The 24,670-nt window shown below is 35.9% G+C and overlaps 1 protein-coding gene across 1 annotated transcript; it reads left to right on the forward strand.

Moving 5' to 3' along the window:
• The first annotated feature begins 204 nt into the window (after positions 1-204).
• On the forward strand, positions 205-23,593 carry LOC136810702 (gamma-aminobutyric acid type B receptor subunit 2-like). Its single transcript, XM_067067294.1, has 18 exons — positions 205-300; positions 1,426-1,669; positions 2,586-2,723; positions 3,949-4,122; positions 4,685-4,786; positions 12,371-12,436; positions 13,393-13,581; positions 14,032-14,286; positions 15,071-15,140; positions 15,706-15,789; positions 16,182-16,332; positions 16,954-17,086; positions 17,867-17,977; positions 19,027-19,149; positions 20,012-20,108; positions 20,745-20,828; positions 21,988-22,145; positions 22,727-23,593. Exons 2-18 carry the CDS (start codon positions 1,451-1,453, stop codon positions 23,126-23,128), a joined length of 2,556 nt encoding a protein of 851 aa, XP_066923395.1. The 5' UTR covers positions 205-300; positions 1,426-1,450; the 3' UTR covers positions 23,129-23,593.
• Positions 23,594-24,670: the final 1,077 nt, after the last annotated feature.

Genomic DNA, 24,670 nt, shown 5'->3' on the forward strand with positions numbered 1-24,670 from the left:
ATTCTCTAATCCAATACATCTTCTTGGATTTAGAATTTCATAATTTAGCTTTCAAAGTCAATATCTATCAAAAAGAAAAAAAGTTTATTGGGAGCTCTTTACAATGAAAACGGTTGTAATCTAATATTATAAACTCGACTATTTACCCAATAAAGAAGGAATTTTGGACCAAAATTCAATCTTTAAATCGGTTTGAGTGGAAGAAGGGGTGACAAAAACAATATCACAACACGAAGAAACATACAGAAAAATCAAGAGTGACGTACTTTCTCTGTACAGAAGTTTGTAACGAGAAGTAATGTAAGTTTAGTAGGTATAAAGTACATACGAAGTTACGTCGTTCCCTGCGTATTATCGGCTTCTTGATGCTTACTGATAGCGGCAGATAATATTCTCTGACGTCAATCAATAACGTAAATAAAGCTTGGGATACACGGGGACGAAGTTGGTAAAATTACAAATAGTATTTCTGGATCCAGAAAGTCTAAATCTCAGACCTCTATTAGAAACTTTTATGGTTGAGAAGTTCCTCAAAGTTGAAAGACTTGTCTTCCAAAAAGTCTTCATTTTCCCTCGTAAACCTTACTACATAACTCGAAATTTCTTAAACTCGAACAAATTTGTGTTCCCCGTACGTGTTCGAGTTTTGGAGACACATCTGCATTTTGAAGCCTGTTTTGTGATTTTTTTAGGTTTAAGCGTTATTTACTGTCCTTATTGGTTTAAGCTGAAAAATAAGGCAGTGACGGATTAAGAACCGGTGTAAAAGGAATTGGCATCAACTCAGGGCTGGCGTAAAAAGGTGCGATAAAAGGTGCCATTTTAAGCCAATCAAGTTTCATTCGTATTTTCGTAATTTTCGTACATATCTCCCTCGTTTTCACAGAACTTTACAAAGCTCATGTTGTATAAGCGTATATGGTATTCCTTCCCTTTAGTTCTAGATATTGAGTTTCTTTCTCCTGACCTACCGTTTTAAACATACGCGCGCATGCGTCGATTTACTGTATGTAAGAAAACATATATCTTTTCTTTTCATCTACCTATACTTACAATCAAGGTCATAATATTTGAGAAAAAAGGGAAATTCTCACGAAATCTTACAATCACAAACGATTTGTAAGTGCTCTAACTTAGCTGGGAAGAGTAGAGTTCTAACTCTGAGTTTTACCCCTAGACTTAAGACTTAAGACTTAGGTTAGGATCTGAGGATCCAAAAGTTCAAGGATGGTCTATAAGGTTCAGAATATAGCCTGGAAGTCGATAAACCCCTCCTAAATTGATATTCGATTACATTTAACAAATAGCCTAAAAGCGACTTTCTCGCCCGAACTTTAAATTTCGAAAAATGACGAAATAGGCTAAATTCTCAACATTTTGACCCAAATTAAAAATATCATCCACTTACCTTCACCTTTCCTTCAGGTTAGTTTTTAATTGAAACACCGCAATGTCACGTCAACTTATTATTCTGTTCTTCACCATTTTGACCACTACTGAGTGCATTTCCAACAAAACAGCCATCCATGTGGGTGCATTAATACCACAGCTACAATTTCGTGATCGATTTTGTTTCGGATCTTCGATCAAGCTGGCGGTCGAGAAGATTAATAATTCGTCATTCATTTTACCTGACCATCATATCATCCTGCACCTAAAGGAAACACATGTGAGTTTTCCCAGTTTATTCATGATATTCATGACGTAATGTTTTCTACGGAAATACCCCGGTAGTGGCAGATTTAAAATAGACAAAAGCTGTATAAAATTTGCCACTGCTGGCAAAAACCGGGTTCTTCCCGTAAAAAACATTACGTCATGAATATCATGAATTAATTTTATAAGGACCAGTAAATTTTTTTTTAGGCTCGGCATTTCTTAATTTATTTGGAACTTCTTTGAGTCTCAAAATGCTCTTATCTTGTTTTTATTTATAGGTTGAAATCAAGGTATTTTAGGCTTTATACCCGATTTTTACTACTTTAACCCCTTTTTGCTGGAAATTTGATCATGTGATTTCAGCCCAAGCATTATTCTTAAATTGTTCTTATTTTTTGGTAATAGACCTTTTCATAAATTACATCACGGACATCACTTGCCTCGTATTCAAACAACCACGGTACCATAACCTTGAGACATATTTTGATGATTCATGATTCTTTTATGAATAGGAAGCAGTTTTTAATAAAATCCGCTGGGAGTTAATCACTATGGCAATAATTTCAGAACGAGGCAAGTGGTGTTCGTGACGTAATTTATGAAAAGGTCTATTTTGAGCCTCGTAATTTAATAAGGACCAGTAATTTTTTATTTGAGGCTCGGCATTTCTTAATTTTTTTAGAGCTTCAAAATGTTCTTATCATAAAATTTCGAGCTAGTGAAGGAAACCAATTCATTTGGATATTTTAGTCGGTTAACAGTGACCAAATTGTAAATTTGGTCGGGGAAAAGTGACAAAATGCCTCTAGGTGACGAAATTTTTCCCCGACGAAATTATTCCACGACACATTTTTTCACGACAAGGCAAATCCTTTTTTACAGTGTTTTAAAAACAAACAAACAAAATAACTTTTTATTATTTTCAGGGACGTGTTGGATTCGCTTTAGAGTCATTATATCAACTTCTGTATACCAAACCAACCAAGGTCGCGATTCTTGGCCCTGGATTTTCTGCACCTTCAAAAGCTGTGGCTGAATTATGCACTGTATTTGGAACACTTCAGGTATTCAATTGAGTTTGAAACATTTATGAGCTAAAACCGGGTCGATAAGGAATCATTTTTCATTAGTCATTTTCTGCATCAGCTGCTCTGCTTTTGTTAGCACTAGAAAAATACAAAGAGATTTCAAAAAGGTTTTAAAAAGCTGGAAGCTTTGATAGTTTATGCATTAGCCAAAGAAAGGTATTTTTGGCTATATTTAACATCGCAAAGACATCCCCTTCTCACAGACCCGGTAGGATTTTTTCAGCTAGTGGGGTTTAAAATAACGAACTGAAACTGGACGGGGATCGATATTCCCATATTCTTTATGGCTGGGGATTTAAACTCCATTGTTTTTAAGTCAAAAAATTCAGTGCGGATAAAAAAATAGCATAATATTCTGCAGTGAGGAATAGTTTATTTGATTATTTTCAGTGGAGACAAAAATTGGAGGATGATTTTTCACCCGGGATTATATTTTGGCCAATTTTTGGCCCTTTGGGTCTGTGAGATGTGGGTGTATAAAAAGATAAAATCAAAAAAGGCCGATATTTATTGTTTTGCCCTATCTGTTCAAACTTTCTCTATTCTGACAAATAGCATTAGCAGTTGCCTGTAAAAATGCAAAAATGCTCGTCAGGGGTCGAAAGACGATCAAGGATTGCCAAAATTTCATGACAGCCCTTTAAATAACTTTCACCCCCAGTTTTATCTCAAAATTTATCGTGCGTACCACAAATATATAAGGCGAAAATTTGTTGATTTACGGATGGTTTTACGGCCCGGCCGACTGACCATGAAATATTCCAAGGATCGAAATAAAAATAAAATTGATTTTTACTTCCATTGTTTTACAGACTTTACAGATTTTCAATATTTGGCAGCTTTTCTAAGGTTTGGGAATTTTATGTTGAATTTTTTCATTTATCCAAGAATCCGAACTTTTTGTGTCTTTTATTTTCTATTTCGCATTTTTGTTAAGATGTAGTAGTTTCTGCTGCCTTTTTAGGAGATTTTAGGTAAAATTCTACTTTTATTTTTATATTTTCGCCGACCGACTGACCCTCTTTTTTGGGTAGCTTTGCCCGTAAAACATCAAATTTAGATTTTTCTCGCCTTATAGATTAGTGATACGTATGATAAATTTTGAAAAAAACTGGGGGTCAAAGTTATTTAAAGGGCAACCCTTGACCATCTCTGACGAGCATTTTAGCTTAGATAACAAATTCTCATTCATTTTTTACAGGTTTCTTATTCAGCCATTGATCCTAGTTTGATGTCCCAGCTTCAATATCCGTTCTTTTTCCGTTCTACTCCTTCCATCCAATCGTTCAATAAAGTCAAAATAAGTTTCTTCAAGCATTTCGGTTGGAAACGCGTGGCCGTTTTGTATGACTACACGGATAACCTTTTCTTTCAGGTGAGAAATTGACTTTCAATGCAAGGGTCTTTAGCTACTTTCTAAAGTCTGAAAGAATTAGAAAGAATTGAATTTAATTCGGCTAAAATTTAATACAAGGATTTATTGCTGAGCTAAATATTTCTTGACGTTCTGAAAGTTTTTAACAAGTTAAAAAATCGTAAATATGTTTTTGAATATACAGTGGAAATTCCAAAACTCGAGCATCTATAACTCGAAATTCTCGTAAAATCGGGCAAGTTTGGAGGTTTTTTTCGTCTAACTACCAGTGGATACCCCTTAAAACCTACAACAAAAAAGGTACCCCTAGGTACCCCGTTGAAAAACCAACGGATCCGGCGAGACTCAAACTCACAACCATACAATTCGTAGGTATTTGCTTTACCATTGAGCTACGGGTCCATGTGGAGCCAGAGGATTCAATTGCGACTGGGTAGAGCTGGGAGTGAATTCTTGTCTACTGACAGAGACAGTGAATTGGGAGAAATCCATCTCCACATTGATAGTGTGTTGGGATCCACCAACTACTACACTAACGGAAGGTTATTTATTCTCTTTGCAGACAACGGACCACCTTTCAAAAATGTTGATTGCCAACAATTTCACCAATTTAATGATCAGTGGTTTTGATGACGATGTTCATACGCGCATGGATAAACTTCAGGTAAAGTCAAAGAGTTAGTCTTCAGCATTGGGCTTACTCGTTTAAGTTTGTATAAATTTTGGCGGGGATTAAATTTTGCGAATTTTGCGAATTTTGCCAAAATTCGCCGAATTAAATCCTCGCCAAAATTTCCAAATTCGGCAACTCGCCAAATTAAATGCCCGCCAAAAATCGTATCTTTAGTGCTAGCACAAAAATACTTCAGATGGTGATAAAAGCATGAAATTTGGCACAGATGATCCTTAGAGGCTCTAAAACTTAATTTTAAACGGTAACACCAAACTTTGCCACCTGGCAACCTGCCAGATGACGTCATCAGGTGGTTGGGCAAAAGATTATGTTTTTGAAAATATTCAAAATCTGATGGTTCCAGTGGAAAGAGCATGAAATGCTGATGAAATTGAGGTATAAAACATGCCTTGAAAATCTTCCTATCAAAAGTTATGAAGGTCGAAAGCTTTATGATGACGTCATCATAAGCCATTCCAGGCTTCCAAATTAAATCCACGCCAAAATTTATCTACTTAAGGTATTTTTTTGTATTTTTTGTTTTTTTTGTAATTAATGATTGAAACCCAAAACCTACCCAACAACGAATAAAATAAAGTGTAGCTAGTCCGGTGTTCACATTAGGCTTTTTAATAAATTTGGTGGCGCAACCGGGTACTTCGTATTCACTGAACTCAGATTCATCCAAATTATCACGAGCAATGTTTAGCAAGAAGATGACATACCAGAGCAGATCATTAAAATAAAGGCCGACGTAAATACATCCAACATTTCATCCAACATTTCAAATTTTTTGTTGGACGAAATTTTGGATGAAAGTCACGTGGAAAAATTCAAATAATTGCATACGTAAAGTCATTTTACAAACTTAATCCAACATGATTCCGAAAATACATCCAACATTGAAGCCAACATGAAAGTGACATCAATCTTTTAAAATGTTGGATGAAATGTTCGATGGCGATCAAAAACTTCATCCACCATGATTTCCAGCATTTTTATTAAAAAGTTGCAATATACCTTTTCAAAAATTACGTCACGAACATCACTTGCCTCTTTTTGAAATTATTGCCATAGTGATTAACTCCCAGCAGATTTAATTAAAACTACTTTATATTTATAAAAAAATCATTCAGTGTCTCAAGGGACATAATCACCATGGTAATTGTTTGAATACGAGGCAAGTGATGTTCACGATGTAATTTATGAAAAGGCCTATTTTATGCCTTGCACAAATGAACCCAACATCCCATGTAACAATAATGTTGATTCAAATGTTGGATGCATTTGCGCCGGCCTTAAATCCGAATCTCACCCACTTCAAACTTGACGAATTAAATCCTTTAAGTTTTCGGTATGTTTGTCCATTGGATAAACTGCAGGTAGGTTCATTACTATCTAGTAAAGGCTCAAATTTTAGGACAGAGTAAGTTAATTTGGATAGATTAGATTTGTCATTTATCACCTTCATTCGTCTTGCTTGTTCGAGTGTCATTACCTGTTCTCTTTATGTCAATTAATGCACACCTTTTCGATCGTAGTCGCACGGTCAGGCGCGTGTCACTTTATTATTTAATTTACCACCCTAAACTCGATCCAATCCTTTTTTTACACTTTTTTCCATTGTCATTAGGGTTTTAGGGTGGTAAAACGGATAAAAAATGCTCGCGCGGCAATTGGCGGCTACGGTCGAAAAGGTGTATTCATGGTATAGTCGGGGAGCAGAATTCAATATCTCGAGTTAGAAGCGTTTTTGCTTAACCCTAAAAAAGAATGGGGTTGTTATATACCGTTGGAACGGAAATTTTATGCTGATTATGGAAACCCAGGTCTTAAAAAGTCTATCCTGGACGATTTTGAAAACGAGGCTGGAGTTTGCACTCCTCCGTGGTGTTTTTTCGATTTTACCTGTTTTAGAAAAATGCTGACTGTCAGCAAAGGAAAGGTTTTTAGAATTTCATTTTTTTTGAAAACTGCTACCAATAGAATTGCCTTTTAGCAAAAAATTCAAAAATTTTGAAAAAAACATTTTTTGCACTCCTTCTTGGAGGTTTTTTGCAAAAATCAGCGTTTTTACAAAAATATACTGCTGAAACAAGTCTGCTGGCAACTGAAATCCGGTTCAAATGACCCCTTCAATGGTTTTGACGGAAGAACTATATCTTACCATTACAAAAAACCGAAAACTGCTGTCAAAAAACAATTATTTGGCTTTTTGCTCTCCTTCTTTGGTGTTTTTTGACAAAAATCGATTTTAGCCGTTTTTAACCAAAATTCGACTTTTGCAAACTATTCCCTTAATTTTGGAAACTGAATGCCTTCGTATCTCTAAAAGTTATTCTCCATTATGTAAAATGATGAAAAAAATCAAAAGTTGATCTCCTCCGTTGATGCTTTTTGACCAAAAAGTTATGTTTTTGAACGAATTTCTGCCTAATGGTCCAGGGGAATTTCAGGCTTAATTTAGGGAACCAAAAATTTGCGTACACGTGAAATTTTTTGATTGAAATGTGTTCGTTAGGTCCTTAGGAGTGAAAAACCATCGAGTGACACTTTTCACACCTTGGGCATTTTCCATAATGGTGGAAATTTCAAAATGGTGGATTTTGTATTTTTTTGAAATTTTGATGTCTCTGAACATGGACATCTATATATTAATAGCGGTGCTTTGTGTGTCTGTGTGTCACCACTTTCGTTTTCGCTTTGTTTGTGTTTTAGAATTATGACTTTTGGTCTCTTGCTTCACAAATTTGTTCTATTGGATTCGCGCCATTTGCAAAAGATTTCGCAAGCAATGTTTTGTTCTCGATAAGTTTGTTTTGATTGACAGATCGGATAGAGCCTGGGTTAGACTTTATTCAGCCTTTGTTTTGAAATTTAAGGCCCATCTACATTTAGTAATTTTAATTTCTGCTCAGCTTTGCCTGATTCTGTTTTTCTCTTTTCTTTTGTTTGAAATATTTTCGAATGTATTTAACGATCGTATTTATTAATGACATTCGAATTCTTTTCAAAACAAAACAAGTTTCTTTTATAGAAAAGAACATTTCAAATGTAAATCAAAACATAAATTTAAAAAGTTTTTCGAACAATAACAGCATTCAAAGGGCGATAAAAAGCAAGAGAAGAAAGTAGTCCATCACTTTAACTGTGTCTTATTTTACATGTTTAAATTCGAAAAGTTATGACCAGGGTTAAAAAAAAGAATTTAGAATTGGCTTAGTTATCTTTTTAGATCTGATAAAAACAAAGTTGCACTATTCTTTGTGGCTTTCCCGCTTTTTCATAAAGAATTGTCATTTTAACATTTCACTCCTCTTTACCATGACATTTTCTCAAATTGTCGAAAACTGGACGGCGTATTTAATGCGAGCGAAGCGAGAAAAAGATCTCCGGGGAGGGTTAGAGTAAAACTTTGAAGATATCTTTTTATTCATTTGATTGTTTTTTTTAAGCCAGCTTCAACATCCAATGGACTTTTAGTGCGTTCAGCTACAGCCTAACCGGCGTGCGACGCCGGGTACCGGCTAGTATTATATACCGTTCGAAAGGGTTTTTCATGCTGAACAACTTTTTTGCTTACAAAAAAGTCATAAAATGTACTCAATGTGAGTAAAAGGGGACAGAAGGTGTTAAAATGATGTCATCATCACCACCAAAAAATTTGACATTTGCTTCAAATTATTGAAAAGGATTTTTCATTACTCACAAAAAAGTCTGAAAATCTAATAAGTAATGTGCAATGTACGAGTAAAAAGTGATAGAAGGTATCAAAATAACGTCATCACTGTCCAAAGCATTGACATTTGCTCCATTATATTGATGAATGTCTATATACCATTGAAAAGTATTTTCATGCTGATGTTGGTGCACCATAAAAAAGCACTGATTCGACTGTAGCACGAAAAAGTTTGTGTTTAATCTTGCCATGAAGGTTTGATTCAGTAGTAATTACTTAATCATTTTGATATTCTCACATTAACATGCCAGTGGAGGCTTTGTGACTGCCAAGGCAGTTGAATTCTTCTACATTTTACATTACAAGAGTATATCCATGTATTCGATCTTTTTTGAGCTAACATGTAGAACTATGACAGGAGAAACTTTGATAGTGTGGAATAGTTTTTCTGCATCTTCGGAATTGCCCAGATTGTATCTGTAAAGTAGTACCTGCTTCTTGATCTTTGGGGAATAACACAGTGGCATATCCACGGGGGGATGGGCGGTTCTCCCCCAAAAAAATAAAAATTGACCAAAAAGGTCAAAGTTTTCCCAATAGAATGTGAAGGGGTCTGTAGTTTTTGTAACCTTTTTCTGGCTACATCTAACCTTTTTAGGCATCCTTTAAGCTGCTTGACATTTCTTAGAAATTTTTATTTGCGTTTTTTACACTTTTTATGACCTTATTCTCACTAACTTTGAGATTTCCAATGCCATTTGTTAAGCTATTTGAACTTGCTTACAGCAAAAATTTACTTCTTCTAAAAAAGGTGAAAATTTTTCCAATCTCGCCCCCCGAAACGAAAACTCGTGGCTACGCCTCTATTACACCGTATGTTTGTGGCGGTTGAGTGAAGTCTTCAATACATAGTCTAGCGACAGTTTAATAGAAAAGGTGCCAGCGCACTTTTATCGAAGGCATCTGTATCATTTAAAGGCGATTTAACGATGGTATTTGTTCTGTAATTGAACTGATGATTGGATTACAAAGAATCGGAATCCCAAGTCTGAAATATAGGCTTGCGTTATGATATAGTTGAGATCTTCAAACTTTTGAATCACTATGACAACAAATCATGTGTTTCTAAAAAGTTTAACCAACAAATACATAAGACCTGAGAACACAGCTCTGAACTGGTAAAAGTTTTCGAAAGTTATGGTGATCGTGGACCCTATAGCAACTCTCTTTACTATCGAGGCATCAAACAGTGGAATAGTCTGTCTGAAAAAGTAGTTAAATCATCAATCATCCAAGATATAAGATTTTAAAGAAGATCTTGGAAAGAGGAAATGTTTGGGTATGATTGAAAATGTCACTATTGTTGCATATCTGTAATATCTATATCTTGTAATAAAACAAACCAATGTGTGAGTGATGTATAGATGCCCATGTGCTTGCTTCGGAATCTGTAAAGCTTTACTATTACTTAGTTGGGCCCCCCGCGTTTTGTGTTAATGCGTGAAAATCCATTTTTTATTGCGTGAATGCGTGAATCTGCCCTGTTTTTTGCGTGAACGCGTGAATTTTTCCTTCTCACCCAAATTTGTGCAAATTTCCCCTATCTTTGACAATTTCCTTGATTTTTTTCCGAAAATTTCCCCGATTTCTCAAAAAATCGGGTTTGCATGAATTTGAGAAAAACTTGCGTGAATGCGTGTATTTTTGGTCCGCTGGGGGCCTCTTAGTTTGACCTAGTAATCAAACCTTTTAACCTAATCTATCGTCAAATAGGAGATCTACCTAAAGGGTTTAAGCGCCAGTTCTACAGACAGGATGTGATGTGATGTACCACAGATGCAAGGTATTGTAAAAACACACAAACGTATAACCCCAGAACTCATATCAATTGAAAAAAGTGGACTAAAAAACCATCTCGATGATAAAAAAAGAGATTTGCCATTCCCGTTAGCACTTAGCCCCTTCAAGCTCCCCACCTGCTAAGAAATTCTCAACGGTTTATTGATGCTACAGGGGTGTAAAAATAAAAATGACGATTATTTAGTTTTGCTTGATGACACCGATGGTTTCTTTGTAGCTGCCTGCTACGTAAGCGAACTAGATGAAGCGAATCTGTAATGAACTAGATTACCCTTGTGGGTCAAGCGAACAAAGAAAAGGTGGTCTAGAGAGTTAAAACCATTGGAATCTCTTCCACTTTCAATCAGTATTTCAGAGCATGACTTCTAGCCTCCGGCTTATATTTCATTGCTATTGCTTTATACTCTACATTACATCCTACATAACACATTACTCAGTAAAATTTCAGACTTTTTAGTATTAAGCGAAAAGAATGTTCAGCTCGAAAAATCCTTTTCCGGGGTGTCTACAGAATTGTTCTCATTAGTTACAAGTTTTGTAGGGTCAAATTTTAGGCATTTTTCACGGTTTTCGGTTCATTTATTGAGTATCTTTAAGGTTTCTCGGGGCTCCATTTGATTTTGACTGGTAGTACAATACTCTTGAACGAGGTGTGTATAAAAGATTATTTCGTAGTATTCTCGAGATTACGAGAGAAACGAGAGAAGCAAGCACGCAATTTTTTGGGAAATATTGCTTGTATAGAAAGAGACTTCGGGAAAACACAAATCGAACCACAAGACAAAATGCTCTTTTTCAAGGTTTTCAAGGAATTCCTTTATTTAGATCATGTACACTTTTCAAGGTTGTTTGATCTATTTTAAAGTTTCTTCATAAGCTTTTCAATGTTTTCAAGGTCCTGTAGTCACTCTCTTTTCAAAATTTGAAGCAAATGTCAAATTTTTGGTGGTGATGATGACATCATTTTAACACCTTTTGTACTTTTACTCACATTGAGTACATTTTATGACTTTTTTGTAAGCAAAAAAGTTGTTCAGCATGAAAAACCCTTTCCAACGGTATATAATGTGTCCATGTTCAGAGACATCAAAATTTCAAAAAAATACAAAATCCGCCATTTTGAAATTTCCACCATTATGGAAAATGCCCAAGGTGTGAAAAGTGTCACTCGATGGTTTTTCACTCCTAAGGACCTAACGAACACATTTCAATCAAAAAATTTCATGTGTACGCAAATTTTGGGTTCCCTAAATTAAGCCTGAAATTCCCCTGGACCATTAGGCAGAAATTCGTTCAAAAACATAACTTTTTGGTCAAAAAGCATCAACAGAGGAGATCAATTTTAGATTTTTTTCATCATTTTACATAATGGAGAATAAATTTTAGAGATACGAAGGCATTCAGTTTCCAAACTAAAGGGAATAGTTTGTAAAAGTCAAATTTTGGTTAAAAACGGCTAAAATCGATTTTTGTCAAAAAACACCAAAGAAGGAGAGCAAAAAGCCAAATAATTGTTTTTTGACAGCAGTTTTCGGTTTTTTGTCGTGGTAAGATATAGTTCTTCCGTCAAAACCATTAAAGGGGTCATTTGAACCGGATTTCAGTTGCCAGCAGACTTGTTTTAGCAGTATATTTTTGTAAAAACGCTGATTTTTGCAAAAAACCTCCAAGAAGGAGTGCAAAAAATGTTTTTTTCAAAATTTTTGAATTTTTTGCTAAAAGGCAATTCTATTGGTAGCAATTTTCAAAAAAAATGAAATTCTAAAAATTTTTACTTTGCTGACAGTCAGCATTTTTCTAAAACAGGTAAAATCGAAAAAACACCACGGAGGAGTGCAAGCTCATGCCTCGTTTTCAAAATCGTCCAGGATAGACTTTTTAAGACCTGGGTTTCCATAATCAGCATAAAATTTCCGTTCCAACGGTATATAACAACCCCATTCTTTTTTAGGGTTAAGCAAAAATGCCATTTTTGGATTCTGCTCCCCGACTAGTATTTTTTCATATTTGGCCACCTTCTTCATTTTCCTTTTTAGCAACACAATGTACGGATAATCGTGGGCGAGTTTTCAAAGAAAGGAGCAAGAAAAGTGTTCTGTGAGGTATGACTGTGTTAAAATATTCTTTTTAAAAACATTCATTACACGTTTTTTTTATAAGAACATCCAAAATTTTTGAAGCCTTTGAATGTTCTTAGCTTTTTGAGTTTCAAGCCTAAAAAGTTTTTAATATGTTCTTATCTTCCCCATTTTTTTATGTATTTTCTCCGTTTTCCTAAGAAATTGGCTGTTTTCGAGTCCACAAAGTCTTAAAATGTTCTTAACTTGTTCTTACACGGCGATCTTTGATTGGATTAATCGGATTCAAATTTCCTTGTTTTAGCCAAATTTTAGGAAATTAACTGAGAAGAAATGCTTTCTTTTTCTTTTATCCTTTAGAGAACAAATATAATTACATTATGTGAAAATTTCAAGTCTCTAGCACTTTCTTACCCGGAAATATCGTGATTCCGATTTAGAGGGATCTCAACCGGGATGAGGACGGGATAGAGGGATCTCTCGAAAACGAAAGTGCCCAATAACTGGTGAACAGTTTGATGTATCAAAAAAAATTTATTCCTAGTTTTACATTGCTATAAGGAGACTTTATATACCAAATTTCATCTCCTTATGAGCACTACTTAAGGAGAGACAAGGGATATTAGCCAAAATAATCCCGATTTTACAAAAGTTCCAATGAAAGATCACTGTGTTAAAAAATAAGATTTAGGAGCAGGATTCTTCGATTTTCGAAAGTGAGAAAAAGTCAACGCATTCTAAGTCGATTTTCAAGGAGAATTAGATTTTCATCGAATAATTGAGCGTGTCAAAAATAATCGAGCGTCGTTTACGAGAGTTTCTCGTTGACAATGACTTTCAATATTATCGAATAATGGAGCGTATTGAATGGTAGAACGTCGGATTAGAGAGCGTCAAGTGTAGTTTCAGAATTTTAGAACGTTGTCCCCCACCTACCTCGTAATACCATTCTTATTCTTATCTTTCATTCTGACAAACAGGCGTACAAGCGCAAGATGTACGGATCGAAATACGTATGGATGATTATGCAAGGATTGTCAGACACGTGGTTTGAAGATGCGAATGATATCGATTGTAACAGTACCCAACTTCTTATCGCCTCAGAGGGATATTTTCGTGCCACAAGATCGAATTTGAGACAAGATAACGTAAAAACACTCTTCGGGAAGGTAAGTAATTGCACCATTTTTTTACGTTTTCTTTTTAGAACATCCTTAAGCCTTCTTAACCTTTTGAGATTTAAGCCTAAAAATGTTCTTAATATGTTCTTATTTTCAATATTTTGTGGATATTTTTGTCTGTTTTCCTAAAAAATCTGGTGTTTTAGAGTCCCCAAAGCCTTAAATTATTCTTAACTTGTTCTTAGCATTTTGGCCATCGAAGCCTTATGTTCTTATATAGTAACATGAAAACACTCTTCAGGAAGGTAAGCTATAAAATACAAGTTTTTTCGCAAACGGGCTTTTTTGTCGAAAAGAGTTTACAGTCGGTAGAGTTTGCCAGTTATAGTCGTTTCTTAGCCATAACGCAACACCACCATATTTTCCTACTTTTACTATCACTGTAACGGACGATAACTGTCTATTACTGTGCTAGAGAATTTTGCATTAATTCCTTAGACCGGAGAAGAAATCTGGGAAGAGATAAAGGCAAAGAAAATAAGCGACTATTACCCCTCCAAAACGACTTTATCTTCGGCTGATGTCCACCCTGGCGCTACTTTCGCCTTTGATGCCACAGTTGCCTTAGCGGAGGCGTTACACAAGGCGGAAATTGGCGGCATCGTCGATTTTGAAACTTACGACTATAAGAATTATGAAACAACGTTTGCCATTGGTCAACTTTTGTTGGGCACCACTTTGGAAGGAGTCACGGTAAGCTAGGATTGGTTCTTTCAATCTTTCTTGGGCACTTTATTATACTATACACATTTTTAGCGCTGATTGATTTTTAACGAAAAAGGTGAAAAAACAATTGAAGCTTTGTTCATTTTTTCCGTCACGACGTTTCGGCACCTCTGACACATCTGTAAAAGAAAACCTGTACCAAAAATCGTATTTCAAATATTTCATATTGAGTACTTTCGAGTCATTAATGGATCGTCATGGCCGAGCACTGCTGACCTTTAAATATCCCTGGACCAAGCTATATCCACCATCTTTGATCGGAGTTTTTTTGGAATTGGTACCCGAGAAGAAGCCATTGCAATGTTAAAAATTAACGTCCAACGGCGCTACACTATCAAAAGTATTATAGGAAAAGTAGATTTAGCTCTCTCGATGCGTTTTCACCGCTATTGAGTAGTGCCGCCGCATTAGGGTTCCAATTTCAACTCCGATCAAAGATTTTTGGTTGGCCGGGATTGAGTAACTTGGTCCAGGGATATATAAAAGTCAGTGTGGCCGTGGCCGAGTCATGGTATTAAGACTCCATCTGAGGTAAACTTTAAAGCCTCAAGAACGAAAACATACATACCTGACTTTCATCAGCAAATCTATGTCTTGTCAGCATTCTCTAGTTTCTTTTCATTTTAATCCGGTACACCCAAGTCCAATAATCGGAAAACGGAAAATAAAATTCATTTGCAGATTTTCCCAGTTTAAAAAAAGTGACCTTCTAAAAGAGCTTTGGCTCATCTCGTCATTTTATCATTAATAGGGCTCCATGAAATATGACATGGCAACAAGAGAACGTCTGGGGGAAGTGGAAATCCAACAGTTCAGAAAAGGTGCAACTTTTACATGTTTTATGATTAATATTAAGCTTTAGTAAGGAGCCCTTCAAACATAGCGCCTGCCTCTTCCTGAAGGATGTCTACAAACTCAAATTTCTTTAACATTCAGAACCGAAATGCTTTTGAAAATTCAGGAGCAACAATATTTTCAAGGTCAGATTTGAGGGCGATTTGATTTTGGCCAAAGTAGTCTCCATCGCTCCCGGGGGGGGGGGGGTTCTTAAGCAAGTGAAGGGTACGAGTATGTGCCGCCCTAAAGGGTGCCTTTTTTGGGACCTTAAAGTCCCTGGAAGAACCAGAAAATTAAATTTCAGTCCTACTAAGGGTCGGAAAAATAGGTAAATTTCTACTTTTTGCTCCTTGAAAGATCAAATTAGTCCCAATAGGGTAGTAAAAACCGCAAATCTTCCTATGTATTCTTTCTCCTTTTTAGTCCCGCTTAGGGGTCCGAGGGTCGAAAGTCGGGCGGCACATACCTGTCAGCTCGCAACCCTAGTTGTGCATGATTTGACCCTGGTAAAGATGCTGTGTCGTTAAGTTGTACTTTCACTCTATCCAGGCAAATATTGTACAGTTGCACGACATTACACGGCAAGTGATGTTTTGGTGTTTGATCCAATCAATTCAAAGAAAATGTTTCCCGGTAAGTTAGTCAGATTTTATTCATCAATGTTTCCATGATGTTCTCCAAACTCGCATCAAGTCCCTTAGATAGATGGAGTCGATATTTACGTGGATAGCCCAGTAATCTAGGATTTTTTAGACAGTCTTTCGATTGTCTTCACGGGGTACACGGCCAGCCGGCTCGGCTATTAAAGAACTGAACGGAACATTGGAAGGAGTGGTTTGAAACCGCTCAAACCAGGTACCTTTGAAATAACAATCGAATGGTCCATATTAAGGCAAACAAAGAAATGGTTTAAGGTTTCACTCGGCTATTTTTCGTGTCAACTCAGTTTGTCAAAAAAGACATCCAATTGAAAAACTGAGCACAAAGTTCGAACTTCAAAACTAATTACATGCTTCAACTTTTAGACGATGTCATCCCACGTGACCATCCAGTTATTGTCCGAGAAGCAATTCTTTACTCACTTTCACTGGTCTCCGGTTTATGGGCAATTTCTTGGTTGGGATTTTTATTGGCTCTTGTTTTCTTGTTCGTTAATATCAAATATTCCAATATCAAGTAAGTGTTTTTTTTTTAATTCTGAAGTCCTTCAAGTGTATTAAGTATTAAGTGGTTATACGGGCTGGTGGTTATGTGGACTGGTGGTTATGCGGACTGGTGATTAAAAAGTAGATTATTATCTAGTGTTTGGATTTCTAATCATCTTTGGAAAACTCCATTTTTGCTAAAACGCCGGACAATAGACCTTTTCATAAATTACGTCACGAACATCACTTGCCTCGTTTTAAGGCTTTGCAGACCCTAAAACAGCTATTTTCTTAGGAAAATGGGCAAAAATAGTCGCAAAATAGTGAAAATAAGAACATGTTAAAAACATTTTTAGGCTTAAAACTTAAAAAGTTAAGAACATCCACCGGCTTCAAAATTTTTGTATGTTATTGTATGTGTAGATTAGCTTCAAGTAGATATTTATCAATAGGCCATTTCACAGTCGCAAAGTGTAATGGGTAATCAGGACCACTGCGCGCTAATGACGACTTACTATTGGTCAAAAGTTTTGAAAACTTTTGCGGATTGTTATGTCCAGCCAATGGGAAGCCGTTATGAAGGCGCAATCAGTCCTGATTACCCATGATCTATTTCGACTGTGAAATGGTCTATTATATTTTATTTTCGCAGAGTGATCAAGATGAGTTCGCCGAAGATTAATAATATTATTTGTTTTGGATGTATGCTCTGTTATGTTGCTGTTGTTCTCTATGGCTTGGATTCAAGAATGATCGACGTTCATTATATACCTCTCACTTGTAATGTAAGCGGAGCCTTATATTGGTTCAATATACCTTTTCGACCGTAGCCGCCAATTGTCGCACGGGCATTTTTCCCCCTAAACTCGATCTAATCCTTTTTTGACACCTTTTTCTATTGTCTATAGGTGCGAAAAAAAGACTGGGACGGTTTTAGGGTGGTAAAACGGACAAAAAGATTCCTGCGTGGCAATTGGCGGCCACGGTCGAAAAGGTGTATTAGTTCGATCATAATTATATTACATAGACTTAAATTGTAATCTAAGCAGAACGCTCTTTTGTGTTTCAGTTGAGAAATCGATTTCACAAAAAAAATGAAAAGCTCTTCGAAGTTTACTAACTGGCCTTAATAAACCCTGTGTAAAGCAAAATTCGCCAACTTTGATCGGGTTTTTGTCCGACTCAAACGGCACTACATCATAAACATCTAACAAAAAGTATAGAGTAGTGCTACCATTAGAGTACCACTTTCAAAAAAAAAAGATTTTAATTGGGCGGGATTGAGAAACCGCCTACAGGGTTTATATAATGCTCAGTGGGTATAACATTTACGTTCAAAAATCCAGGCCCGGTGGAACAACCGTAAGAGTGGGGAGGCTGAAGGCTCAAAATGAGAGCTAGGAATTTGAGAAAAAAAATCTCATTTGCGCAAAAGTGGGAAGGCTTGAGTCTCCCCAGTCTGCCCGCTTCCACCGGGCCTGAAAACTCAAGGCACTTTTCCTGAGATGTCCAAGTAAAATACATAGAAAGATGTTACCAAAGTATTCTTCTCTTTTTCTCATCAGTCAATTGCAATTATGTTATCGATTGGTTTTACGTTAGCATTTGGTGGTTTGTTCAGCAAAACCTTCCGTGTGTACAGGGTCTTCACAGCTTCCAAAAACTTAACAAGAGTGGTAAGTTGATTGTTTGGCAAAACATTCCGTGTGTACAGGGTCTTCACTGCTTCCAAAAACTTAACAAGAGTGGTAAGTTGAAAGATGAGATACACTGTCCACGAGTTTAACTAAAAATTGAGACGTATAAACTAAATGAATGTTCGCTTTTGGAAATGTTGCATCCTTAGTCTCTGAGGCATATATTTTCAGCGATGTTTTTAATGTTATTAGCTGAATGTCACGCAGTAAAACGTGAGACGTTCAAAAATCATATAAGACGAAAAGACTTTTCTTTCTATGGGGTAAATACAGGAGAAACCATTGTGAGCGATATGCATAACCTGAAATACAGTTGACTTTCTCTGATTCGATCTCAAAGGGACCAAAATCATCTTCGAATTAGAAAGATTCGAATTACAGAGAGTAAAAAGACCTTTTCATAAATTACATTACGAACATCACTAACCTCGTTTTGAAATTATTGCCATGGTGATAAACCCCCAGCGGATTTTTTTAAAACTACTTCCTATTCATAAAAAAATCTGATTTAATGTCTCAAGAGACATAGTCACCATGGTATTTGTTTGAATACGAGGCAAGTGATGTTCGTGACGTAATTTATGAAAAGGTCTATCATACCACTCTCCAACCAAGAATACCAATATTTTAGCTCGAATTACAGAAAGATACGAATAATAGAAGTTCGAATTAGAGAGAGCTGACGGTATATTGAAATTTTTGCTTTTTCATTGTGGAAACATTGTAGCCTTTCACAGTGAATTACACGTTTTTTTTAGAACAAGCTATAAGAACATAAGGCTTCGCTAGCCAAAATTTTAAGGCTTTGTGACTCAAAAACACCCTATTACTTAGGAAAATGTTAAAAAATATTCACAAAATGGTCAAAATAAGAACATGTTAATTACATTTTTAGGCTTAAAACTTAAAAAGTTAAGAACATCCGAAGGCTTCGAAAATTTTGGATGTTCTTATAAAAAAACGTGTATTCTTTAAAGTCACAATGGACGTTTCTGAATTTTCACAATGTAACATGTTGTTTTATTTAGTCCATCAAAGACAGCAAGCTTTTTGGGTTGATCGTTGTTTTGATTTTGATCGATATCTTGGTCTTTGTGACGTGGATGATCGTCTCACCTTTCCAATTGTCTTTGCAAGATCTTGATGAAATTGTAAGCAAAACATCTGATATAAAAGGTTAAGTGTTCCCCAACCTCGCGAGCCAGGGCGAATCGTTGGCGGTCAGGCGGCAAAAGTGAGGGCGGGGATGGCCAGACGATTACGCCATTACGCCTAAGCGCCCATCTATAACGTCAAAAAGCTTATCGCCCTGGGTACGAGGTTGAAGTGTTCCCGTTTCATATCAGACACATATTTCATACAAGGACAATTTCTGCCTATTGTTATATTGTGCTGATATAGACAAAAAAATGTTTTTCTTGTCCTCTTTCTAATCAATATTGCTCCACAACCATGTCAATCCAATGTGAAAAAGCTTGTAAATTAGAATTGATGAGTAAACTAACGATATCACTCTTTATTTTTTCAAGAAAAAATCCTTTAAGAACTTTCTATTAAAACGTGTGCAAACATTCTTTTTTTCATCAATTTTAAAAATAACCCCTAATTTTTTTTCTAAAACACTCATTTTAGGCAGAAATGAGCTAATTTGCCATGCCATTCGCAAAAGTTATATCTCGCCAAAATTGAATAAATTGCTATTGTGGCAAAATTAGTTTTCGAAAGGTTACCTTATTTCACAAATATTATTCAACGGCCTTGAAATTTGCACGATCTGAAATTAACACGAATTTTTCTGCTTTTTCAAGGAAACGGCGGCTGGTTTTAATTAAGGGGGTTTTTATTAACACGAAATTTTTCGATTCGTGTTAATAAAATGACTAGTAATATTCGTGTAATAAGGTAATTATTCAATAATTTTATTCTCTTTCCAAAAACCCTGAAAGAAGCCAATGCCAAAAATATAACAGCTTCGCCACCATTTTTTATTTTTTGTTTCCATGGTAACTTCAGGAGGACAAATCACGTGACGTGGTAACAATATATTACATTCACAAATGCAAATGTCAATATCAAATGTATTTCTTCGCATCAATGTATGGGTACAAAGGTGGGTAGTTCTTGAATTACATGTTCTTTTTATAAGCATTGCGCTTATAAGCATATCTAGGCTCAGATATGGCAAACAATTTGAGCATATGGTAAGCACTACCTTGAACCTACAAAAAATGTATTTTCCTGATTTTGACTGGGATTTTACGGATTTTTGGCATTTCTCTAAAATTTTACATATGACATAAGCATCCTTTTTAGCATTTTTCAGCCTTTTCAAACCCTCGACCTAAGCATCTCTGTATGCTCATTAAAAACATGTATGCATGGGTATTTTAAAAATTCTCCAGTTTTCGTCTTAGAAAATTGAACAATTGGTTAGTTTCACATTAAAATCTTTGGTCTTTTTAGTGGTCAAAGCAAGGTTTTTCGTCTAGAACGGAAAATAGATTTTACACAGCAAATTAGCACATATTCTTGAAATTTTTGTGAATTATGCAGAATTTTGAGCAATGAAAAGCTTCTTTATACTTTTTTGAGATGGAAACCCGTCTAAGATGGAAATTTAATTTAAATGGGGGTTATCGGCGAAAAAAGTATCAATCGGTAATAAGCTGAGATGACAAAACTTCTCGACCTTTCCTGACAGACATTTTTGTAGAATTTAAATTAGATGACGATTTTCTATTTTCAGGATTACTGGTGATTTTCGGGTTGTTCTTGGCATGGGAAACCAGGAATGTTCATTTGGCCGTGCTCAATGACTCCAAGTATATCGGTAAGAAATGAGGCTATTACTGGAGTCAAATGGGTGAATTACAGAAAAATCATACACTGTCCCGTCCGCATCAACAAAAGCAACATTTATGCTTACAAGTCAAGATCTGGGAACTAGAGGACTCCCATTTTTGTTTTTTTTGTGACATACTAAACGGTTTCTTCAAGTAAAGACATTTACTGCCTGATCTATTCTGAAATTTTTAAATGGTAAAAATTAATACGGTCCAAAAATTTGTCCCGTCTGCAACGGCACAAAAGTCTTAATTTTTAATTTTTTGAGACTTTAATGTTCTAACTATATTAAGCCAATAAACTATAGGGAACTACATGCTTTTTGCAGCAGTATTTTTTTCTTGACTTTACATGTACTGGCTATGAGTGAAAAACTTTTTGTCCCGTCCGCAACATTTTTCTCAAGATTGGGGATGTACCCTATAACACTCCGAGAAAGGCTAAAGCTCACAAAAATGTAAAGTTCTTAGAAATTACACTTGCCAAAAGTTGAGTTATGGGTTCTCAAAAAGTGGCTGATGCGGACGGATTGTATGATTTTTCTGTAATTCACCCAAATGTGTCCTGTTTTTTTAAAGTTCATTGTATCTTAGATTGCAATTAAATCATGGCCAATCAGGACAAATGACTTCCTCCTATTGGTCAAAAGTTTTGATTTTCCTTACCTAACAAATAAGAAGTCGTAATAAGAGCGCAATTCATTTGGGCCGTGGAATAATAGCCTACAGATTACTCTCGGGTACCTAATAGCCGGGGGGGCCCGCTAATTAATTTTTCGAAAATTTTCCACCCAGGACATTCTTATTCCAACCCCCCCGCTTATTGATTTTTGGGAAAAATTTTTTAAAAGTTCCCTCTTTTGCCCTAATTCTGCTGTATCAGCCTCCTTTTCGAACATTTTCCACCCAGGACATTTTTATTCCAACCCCCCCGCTTATTAAATTTTTGAGATTTTTTCCAACCCCCCCTGCTTATTCCAAACCCCCCGGCTATTAGGTACCCGAGAGTAGGTTTTAGTACTTTTGGAGCTGAAGATTTATTTTGAATCTGAAGAAATTACAAAAGCAAGGTGGGAGTGGCTCCATGAATTCAAGATATCAAACCACCATGGTGGTATCCAAATATTTTCTGGTGTTCTTTTATAGGAATGGCAGTTTACAACGTTTGTGTTTTGGGGACGTTGGGTATCGTCATAGAAACAGCCATTGACGACAAAAAGAATCATGTGCTTGGTTATGTTGTGGTGGCGTTGTGTGTGTTTTTAGCCACTACCACAACACTGTTGCTCATCTTCGTGCCAAAGGTAAGCACGTTTTGCAAGGTGATATTTAGGTCTAGTTTAGACGGCCCACTTTTTGCCCTGCCTATTCTAATTGTGAATTAAAGTGGGCATAAGGTTGGCTGCATTGCCCGATTGCCCTCTTTTGACGTCAATGCAATGAGTTCTTTTTCAAGCAAAGGATTTAACTGCCAACTTTTTGCCCACTTTTGGCCTACTCTTACAATTAGAATAGACAGGACAGAAAATCGGCCGCCTAACTTAGAGCTTACTATTACATGCAGTGGAGTCTCTGTAACTCAGACAAGCAAGGGGAACACAAATTTGTTCGATTATGGAAATTTCGAGTTGATTAGTTTATAAAGCATTAACTGAGGACCAGAAAACATGTTCGAGTTAAAAAGACATTGGTATTAAAGAGGTTCGAGTTAAGAAGACATTCGAGTTATAAAGGTTTTAAAGTAAGTGATGTTTAATTGTTATATTATATCTCCTTACAGCAAGTGACTTGATGTTAAAGCAAGGCTCTTCAAGTGTCGATTAAATGTTCAATATCAGATCCGTCAACAAGCTATAGCAAAGATTTTGTTCATTTTTATCCATAGGTCAAGATGCTTTTCTGCGAAGACCCAGAAGAAGCTGTTCGAAAACCAACCTTCAAGTTCGCCTCCAACGTTGTTACCAGTCTGAGCACGCTTGGTACAACACCTTTGTCCGTGTCAAGTTTCAGTGTTGTTTCAACCTCGTCCGTGCAAAGTAAGAATATCACACCACGTGACGGAAATAAAGAAAACACATCCAGTGGGATGGGAAGAATGGCTGGATATGTGACAAGCGGAGAACGGAAAATAAGTGAAAATGAATCTAGTGAGATGAGAAGAGCAAGTGAGAACGCATCCAATGGGATGAGAAAAGTCAGCGAAAATGTATCGAGTGGGGCAAGTCTCTGTACTCAAGTCTCTGCGATTGTCAACGCAAATGTGTACGTTGGCCCGGTAACCGATTGAAGAAGCTGGTCAATCTACGAGTAATCACATCTCTCGATTTTGGCACCGAGACTTTGATCAGAGATTTTCCTTGCATTCTGCTCGAAAAAATTGATTTCATCTTAAGTATTTTTCTTATAAACATAACAAAATTTGGCAAGCGTGATGATATATTCGTAAAAATTTAACCTTATAAGCTTTAAATAGATACACTGTAAGTCTGTGGTCACTTCAAAGACTTTGTCATCCCGCTGGTTGTTATTTTTTCGCTTTTTTTTCGCTTTTATAATCAATTTCTTGTTGCGATACTTTTGCGATTTTTTAGGTTTTGTCTTATTGGTTAGATGAGAGCCTTGTTAAAACTCTGTTTCTGTTTCAAAACTTACCCTCGGACCCAGTTCCTAAAATGACAGTACCATCTTCTCACTCTCATTCGAACATACCCAACAAGAATTTTCCATAATAGTCATAATACGAACTGAAACCCTTATTCAATTAGTTTCGAAACTTATTAAAATCCATTCGATATAAATACACACAATCTTTTTTACTGCCATGTGTGAATGGACTTTACAGTTTTCCTTGCGATAAAGAAAATCTGCTCCATCGTTTTTTTTTCACAACTCTCTAACGTCATTTGGATAGTGAGTATGGTATGTAAATCTTCCGGTAACAGATCATCCCAATCCTAATTCCACGGGTCGGCATCTTTTTTCTTTTTTTTTTTTATTTATTACTTTTATTGGCTGAAAAGAAATATAGATTTCATTTTATTCAACCCTTTATATCAATGCTATCCAAATTCGATGAAAAGATACATATGACAACCAATAAAAAGGTTTAGAATTGAATAGAGAGATCGTCATCCGGCAAACCTAGTGCCCAGGCCTCAAACAAAATATATCACTTTACTCAGATCGAATTCATCATTGTAAAGGGTTTTCTAAAAAAATGTTATTGAAGTACAGCATGAAATACAAAGATGTTGATTTGACAGATTGCCTAGGATTTAATCGAACTCATAAAGTTGGGACCTTTTTGGCTATTCATGAAAAATGAAACGATCAGTAAGTTTAAGTTGCAGTTACAAATTCAAGAGCTCAAATAGACTGTGAGCCGTTAACAGATGGTGAAATGAATAGCATGGTTTGGATTACGTATTTGAATTTCCTGATTATACAAACTTAGTTTTTCACTGGTCTAACTTTCTTGGAAAAAATTCAGTTTCTAAATTTGTTTTTAAGTGAGGACAGCGCTAATTATTTTCATAAATGAGTGGGTTATAGGCAATGCATAAAAGATGAAAGCAAAATATTTGAATAAATAATAAATATTACAGCAGTTAAAACCTTCTTACAAGAAAATAACTAAAATAATCTGAAAAAAAGATTAACTTTGTCCGTTTTAGCAAAAGTACAAATTTTACCAATGACCATGCCGGAAAGGGGGCTTCGGAAAAGCTTGTCTGTTTATTAAGTTGTTGGAGGGTAAAATTTGTACTTTTGCTCCCTAAATTTGTATAACAAAAAGTATATTATAGATAGATTAAAAATTGAAAATAAT

The sequence above is a fragment of the Clytia hemisphaerica genome, unplaced genomic scaffold (assembly GCF_902728285.1).
Source record: "Clytia hemisphaerica strain Z4C2 unplaced genomic scaffold, Clytia hemisphaerica genome assembly, whole genome shotgun sequence".
In the NCBI taxonomy this organism is placed as follows: Eukaryota; Metazoa; Cnidaria; class Hydrozoa; order Leptothecata; family Clytiidae; genus Clytia; species Clytia hemisphaerica.

Coding starts and splice junctions, on each gene's coding strand:
- LOC136810702 (XM_067067294.1), top strand. CDS start 1,451: ATGTCACGTCAACTTATTATTCTGTTCTTCACCATTTTGACCACTACT. Junction 16,333..16,953: donor ATCAAATATTCCAATATCAA/GTAAGTGTTTTT, acceptor TTATTTTCGCAG/AGTGATCAAGATGAGTTCGC. Junction 22,146..22,726: donor TGCTCATCTTCGTGCCAAAG/GTAAGCACGTTT, acceptor TTTTATCCATAG/GTCAAGATGCTTTTCTGCGA.